Here is a 7709-nt window from a genome sequence, read left to right on the forward strand (position 1 = left end):
ACAGAAGTTGGTCCAGTAAAAGGTATTATCTCACCCACCTTGTCTCTCTAATATCGTGGAACCGACACGGCTACAACTACACTGCAGACATGCCAAACCCGTGAAAAAAAACACAGACATTGGGCTTGTTTTTAGCTTAACTGGCATGAGTTGCTTGTTGGCTAGTTTTGGGCTTGTAGCTTGTTGCTTTTTTTTTTTTTTTTTGATCAGCTCCCAGCAAGTAGGGGCAAGGTGGGAAGAGAGTCGGGCGTGCACAGTGGGCCCACCACAGTCCCAAACTGCACGCCGGGGGGATCTAGTCACATAGAGTGTTGGGGTTCTTAGGGATTGTTTTGAAATGGGATTAGCTTGATTTTTGGCTTATTGTGAAAATCAGGGTACTTATTTACCGCGTGAAAGTTGGCAACTGTGCTACATTGCACATCATATAATGTAAGTCGCTTACTATCTAATATACCATATGATAGTTAGTTTTAGAATGTCATAGAAATAGGCAATCAGAAAAGTCACTACAATATAATTTTACTTGCTGTATCTGAAGTACATGATAAAGAATTATTAGACATAGTATGAAGAATGACTGTACCTCAGCATCTAAAGATTATGTGTACTATTCAGTCATTCCATCCTTACACAGATATGTTTTTGCTGTATGGGAAGCAACAAAAAGACCAAAAAAAATACCGCTTATGATTGATTTCCGAAAATTTAACAGGGTTTAGCCAACTGTATTTCTGAGTATGGTTCTGAGCATGTGAGAGAGATACCACATTTCTCATCACATAAGGAACTATCATAGGTACTCATCAAAATATAATGCATAGATGCTAACAGAGTCCTCGATTGTCCCTTCTGTTCCCATGAGTGGAGGGGACCTAGATAAGTGCAGCCCAGGAGAAAATTTCTCCACCAGAACATGACACTGACAGAGCTCCAAAGGATTTAAACATTAAGGGCCGGTGGTCAGTGGAGTGCCATCCATGTATGCAATGCATGTATTGCATGCCCCATAATTCACAAAAAAATGTTTTATGCTAGAAGCATTCGAAAGCCCTGTATGTAATCAATCTGTTCGTGTTGGCTGTCTTTTTGTTTCTCTGGGAAGGCACACAATACTCCAAGTTGCATCATGTTGCCTAGGCAACATGAATATTCAGGCAGCTGATTTCCTGGCTGGCTGTGCATCAGAAAAAAGTAGCTACGGTGTGCAAGTGTACAACTGAATCATCCATGATAGAACAGAGCTAGCAGCACAAACTTTTCTTGCTAGTTTGCTTGATGAAACCTCAGATACTGTATTGCCAATAAGTCTCAGCTTTCGATTGTGCTGCATTACGTGACCAAGAATGGTGGTGATGTCGAATGCTTGGTTACTTTTACTGATGTTAGTAACAATCAAACTGCAGCAGGCCTTTGGCAGCATTTTGAGACGGTGTGCCAGAACTTTAAATTTGGAGATAAGTTGGTAGGTCAGACATATGATGGTGCAGCAGTAATTGCCAGCGACATAAGTGGGCTTTGAAACTGTGTTCGTGAGATGTCTCCCCGTGCACTTTTTGTTCATTACTACACTCATGTTTTAAATCTTGGTCTCAGTTTTGCACCAAACAGTATCAGAGAATATCAGATTTTCTTCAAAAATTTAGAAGGAATATCTGCATTTTTCCCTCCAACTTCAAAGTAGGCTGAAATTCTTCAAAACATAGTTCAATGGAGGCTGCCTTCTGTTTGTACCCAAAGGTGGGATTTTCACTAAGGCTTGTACAAACTGTTAAGCAGAGCAGAGAAGCTCTGACTGAACTCTTCAAAAATGTGGTGCAAAAATCCAGCAGGTTGGGATGCTCAGTCTTCTTCTTCAGCCAGGGTTTTCTGACCATGCTCAATGATTTTCAGTTTCTGTTTCTCCTTTGCTTCTACAGTGATATATTTGCAGTGACAGAAGGGAAAGTTGACATTCTTCAAACCAAGATGTATGATATTGAATTTTGTATCAAGCCGATTTGTGAGACATTAGAGCAAATGTCAGAGCTAGTTGCACATGAAGCTCAGGAAAAAAAGAGCAAGAGAAAGCCAAGCGACATATAAGTGTCTCTTCTTTGAGGTTATTGACAATGTCAGCAAACAGTTAGAATCAGTCAGCAAACAGCTGAATCCAACAAGATTCATGAGAGTTCCAGACATTTTTTGGAGTTGATGTTCTCAAATCTGGAGAAGCATCTTATCTGAATTTTTGACATTAATCAATTGCATTTCGAACAGTGTGCTGCATACAACTCAGAACAACTGCAAGGAGAAGGTGCATTTGACTTGTATAGAACTATTTATATGCTGAATTTACATACTTGCTTCTCTGAGATCAGCAAATTGTCTGCCATAATTCTGACTATTCCCTACTTTACAGCCATGGCAGAAAGATCTTTTTCAACTTTAAAGAGCATTAAGACATTTACATGCAACACCCAGGGGTGGCAAATGCTTGTCCAGATTGGCTTTCCTGGCCATTGAAAAAAAACTGCTTATGTATCTGCACAGCTTACCAAATTCCTAGGACTTGATCACCAAGGAGTTTCTTAAAAAAAAAAAAGTAAGAATGGAATCACACATTTGTATATTCTCAGCTTTCATTATATTTGACTACTAGTATTTGCCAAAACAAAGATATTTGGTTTATTAATCGCTATGTATGTTAGATAAGAACCTTTTTATCTGGGTGAGGTAATATCTTTTATTGGACCCACTTTGTTGGTGAGAGAGACAAGCTTTCAAGCTACACCGAGCTCTTCTTCAGTTCTGGGAAAGGTATTCAGAGTGTCTGTCACTGCTAAATACAAGACTGAACAGATAGTTTAGCATAAGTAGTTAGCACATAATATTTGCAATCAAGATGTGTACAAACTTGTAAGCAGATCAAAGAAACTCTGACTGAACTTGTTAAAAATGTGGTGCAAAATCCAGCAGATTGGGACACTCTATTGTTTTCTTCGGCAAAGGGTTTTCTGACTGTGCCAGTATACACCCCTGTATTCACACCTACACACTATTGTAATAATCTTTGTATAAGGTATGCCTTGTAATGTATCATTTGAAAACTCATAATTTGTGGGTCAGTATTATCCTGATATTATATGTGTGGCAACATTGTATGTGAAGTTATAAGATTTGCTGTATGATGTAAGAATCCCATGCACAGCTACAGACTAGGGACCGAATGGCTAGGTAGCAGTTCTGCAGAAAAGGACCTAGGGGTCACAGTGGACGAGAAGCTGGATATGAGTCAACAGTGTGCTCTTGTTGCCAAGAAGGCTAACGGCATTTTGGGCTGTATAAGTAGGGGCATTGCCAGCAGATCAAGGGACGTGATCGTTCCCCTTTATTCGACATTGGTGAGGCCTCATCTGGAGTACTGTGTCCAGTTTTGGGCCCCACACTACAAGAAGGATCTGGAAAAATTGGAAAGAGTTACAAAGACATTGGATACTTGGATGCTTTGAGCACAGTAACTGGCACTTGTCACTATTCAGGAAGGAGGATACTGTAAAAGGGGATTTAATCAGGTAGAGTGAGACAGCCTGATTTGATCCTTTTGAACAGGGATGAACAGGGGAAGGTTCAGCAATGCCTTGGAGGAGGACCCAAATATGATCTCTAGTTGCTTGAAAAAAAATGCTTTACAAACTATTTACACCCTGAGCACATAAGCTGCCAGCAGTCAAAGTCTCTACCAGGCCTGCTAGTATTCTCTATTATGTAGAGGAAATTTTTATCAAACTAGTAGGAAATTGTAAGTGCAACCACTCTAAAGCTCCACTGAAATACAGTCACATTGGAGTGGGATATAGCAATTAACAGGTTAGTAAAATGCACAGCTGTGGATTGGAGACTGAAACCTGAAACCTCTAAGACAATGGAAAAATAGAACATGACTCTCTCCAGTTCAGGCAGGCAGGCAGGCACCTTTACACTAGTACTAACTCTACTGAACTCTCAAGGAAGGGTATAGAGTACACATTCCAGCTCAAGACTTCATATCTTTCAGCACAGAGCAAGATTCCATAACAAATTTTTAAAATATTAGCATTCCACATCCCTAAGTATGGTTCAAGTCCCGTGGCCCTTATTTACATCAATAACCCATTGACTTCACTAAGTTCAGTCGGCTAGTTCTGCCCATAAGGCCTGCAGTTACACCTCCTAAAGTACTGTTATTATGTGATCTTCCAATGTACTCAATGTACAGTGAGCTGTATTTTGAAAAGGTAAATTAAAAAAATGTCACTGTGGAAGAAAATCCCTTTTCTCCTATCATAAAACTTGTAGAGCAGAGCATCAGAAAAGTTGCCTATCTCAATTTATTCTGAAAGATGACAAATCTAGGTGAGTCTGTTGAGTGGGCAATATTATGTTTATTGTTATTTAACCCTGTTAAGTTCTCCTTTAATTAAAACTGTTATGTTTTTACTTGTGTACAAAAATTCAGTTAGAGACATAAAGCTTCTGCTTCCTGTGGTTTATTTCACCTTATATAAAATATTCATATTTAATGTATTTATACCAAGCTGCAGATCTGGGAACTCTGCCATCGTTATACTCACAGCAGCAGTTTAGTTGCTGTGCACCAGTTTCCTCTAGTACCTCTACAGCTGTGCTTGATTCTTGGCAGAAAATGTAACAAATTTAGAGTTTCCTCTAGCATTCTTGACAACAACAAAAATCAACAGTTATAGTTCTGTTTTTTCCAGTTGCAACTAGACTGAATTAAATCATACTGGCCCACTCCTGACAAACAGAATTTGAATAATCTGTGTCCTCTCAGAAAGTTTGAAATTTTGGCAAGAAATCTCTGTCTCAGAAACCCACATAGACCCAAAGCTTTTAAGATACACCTCAACAGAGTTCTGATCCAAAGCCCTTTGAAGTGAAAGGAAGTTTTTCTACTGACTTCAATGGGTTTTGGATCAGACATTAACTGCCTAATTCTATGCCATATCTGCCTGTATTTTGTTTTGTAAACTGTTTACATCCCCTAGTTTTCTCCTTTTCTGATTCTGCCTTTCAAGGTCACAAGATCTGGACAAAAACAACAAGGAGTCTAGTGGTACCTTAAAGACTAACAGGTTTATTTGGGCATAAGCTTTCGTGGGTAAAAAACCTCACTTCTTCAGATGCATGGAGTGAAAATTACAGATGCAGGCATTATATAATGACACAAGAAGAGAAGGGAGTTACCTCACAAGTGGCCTGCATCTGTAATTTTCACTCCACGAAAAGTTTATGCCCAAGTAAATCTATTAGTCTTTAAGGTGCCACCGGACTCCTTGTAGTTTTTGTAGATGCAGACTAACACGGCTACCCCCGATATTTAAGCTCTGGACAGTTTACAAGAATGGGTGTGACAGGGGGTATTTAGGAGCTGAGATTGGAAAGCCCCAGTCATGTTTTTTGTACATATTCTGTTTAGCAGGCATTTTATACAGACATGAACAAAAATTGATTTTCTTTAAGTTAAATGTTCATGAAATTGGAGGCTGACTGCACTAAGTAAAAACAGGTATAGTGCAGGTAGAACAGATGCTGTGTCAGCACCCATATATAAATTTACCATTGACAGTACACCTTAATCCTCCCTGCTACTCCAATACTGGGCCTTTCTACACAGAGATGGCAGATTGTCCCAAAGCATACGCCAATGTCTAACACTCCCCAAGGGTGTTACTCAGTAGGACAGTTCAAATGAGGAAGATTTACTTAATGGAATACCAGAGATACTGGAAAGAAATATTTCCCTATCAATCTTTCATGGTTTCTATAGAGGCAAATTCAACGTCTTCCTTTTCTTTTCAGGAACAGGCCACTACATTTAGATTCGTTCCAACTATAACTGGATTTCAATGGGCCAAAATATTCCAGCAAATCATTGGTTGGTGTAAATCAGAATAGCTCAGTTGGCTTCAATGGAGCTTTGCAAATAGCACCCACTGAATATCTGGCTCACTGATTCCAATGAAACTATACAAATGAGTAAGAGTAAATCAAGTGAGTAACACTTGCAGGATCAGACCCTAAATTTATTTGATTTTCCATAGGAGAGAAGTCCATTGAGAAGTTCAAACTCATTAAACTTGACAGACTAAGACAAATTTGAACCATGAATCTTAGAGGTCAAAGATTAGAATATTTGCTTATGCCTGTATGCTGCCTATTGTTTTTTAGGATTTTCTTTCCTTAACATGAATTTATCTTATCTACTAAATATGAAATAATCACTTAGTAGAAAGAATAAAGATTATACACCAAATACATAAATAAATAAAATGTTAATCACAGTCACTTGAACAAATGCATTTATCAATGTCTTTGTCGTGTAGAAAGAGATGCTACTGAAAAACCTGACTATTTTACCTGATTACCTCAGAACTGCAGTATTCCCGTGTACCTCTGCAAGTTTTGTTATAGTAAATACCTTGAATACAGCACATACTAAGGTTAGCTGTCAGCATATCTTATTTAGTTATCTAATGTAATCAGCAAGTTTTTAAGCATCATCATTGCATATGATTTTCTGCTTACATAAAGATTTTCCTACCTTAACTCATTTTCTACCCTGAAACCTTTTCTTCTTGCCAGCTCCATCAGGAATGTCCTTCTAGTCACCCCCATTTTCCTCTCCATAATAAAAATTACTAATTCACTGAACTTTACTTCACAACTGCTGAGAGAAATTGGAGGATGCATCCCTTTCTGCTTTTTTCTCTGAGGGAACAGGCTTGGAGTTCTGATCTTATCCATGATGCAAGATAGTATTTTTCAACTTGACTGTCTAAATGTGTATTTACATTCACACTGCCAGCCAATAGCTGTATCTGATGTCACCACCCATTGATGTTATTTTCTTCTGTTTCTCTTCTGAAATCAGAAACAGAAGCTACATGAACAGAAACATTAGTTGCTTTGCACTATGAATACTTCTTTGAACTTACATGTGGGAAGAATTTTAACTACTCCAGACAGGTGCATATGTATTGAAATTCTTTGGTATTGACTGTGGCCACTGCCTCTAAAGACTTAATCCAGATAATATTGTCATAGCAAATTATTTAAATACATTGTGCCAGATCTTCAGCTGGTAGAAACTGGTGTAGCTCCATTGACTTGCATTTTAATTTTTTTTTTCTTTTTCAGTTCCATCATTTTGTGGTCACATACATTTTCTCCAACTTGAAAAGAAAATTTAAAATAATCATTACTCTTGTTTTTACTTAGAAACTGCTTCTGAGGAAAGGTTTAAATAATATCTCATGATTATGGCTTATATTGTTTGGCACTCTTGTTATTTCTATTCAATTAGCTTCGGGGCGTGTTCTGGTTTATGTATTTTTGCACAATTGTTTCCTGGGGTTGTGTTTTTAACTTCATAAAACTTTGACATAAAAGGAGGTTTTTTTAAAAAAGCAAACAAAAAAAGCACTTTGAAACAATATCACAATAAAATTAATCCCTTGGTAATTTAATTTGAAGGAAATGAATAGCAAAAGATTAGAGAACAGTTTTATAGACACTTTAAATGCGCCAGTAAATTGCCAGTGAAAGACTCTCTGCAGTATTTACACTGGGGTGCTACACTGGAGTGCAGAACTGTCTCTGCACTTCCTATCAACTGCTGGATCCCAGTAGCCCCAATAAACTGTTATGGACACAGAGGGCCTGTACTG

At 38.2% G+C, this 7709-nt stretch overlaps 1 protein-coding gene across 1 annotated transcript in view; it reads right to left on the reverse strand.

The window, feature by feature from the left end:
• The window catches only part of DNTT (DNA nucleotidylexotransferase), a 127845-nt gene extending 121059 nt beyond the window's left edge, over nt 1-6786 (reverse strand). Inside the window, exon 1 of the mRNA XM_026651139.2 lies at nt 6584-6786. Coding sequence (XP_026506924.1) covers nt 6584-6786 — 203 coding nt within the window. The remainder of the gene's footprint in view (nt 1-6583) is intronic.
• Between the last annotated feature and the right edge of the window lie 923 nt (nt 6787-7709).

Source organism: Terrapene carolina, unplaced genomic scaffold (genome assembly GCF_002925995.2).
Source record: "Terrapene carolina triunguis isolate 2854851 unplaced genomic scaffold, T_m_triunguis-2.0 Scaffold95, whole genome shotgun sequence".
NCBI classification, from domain to species: domain Eukaryota; kingdom Metazoa; phylum Chordata; order Testudines; family Emydidae; genus Terrapene; species Terrapene triunguis.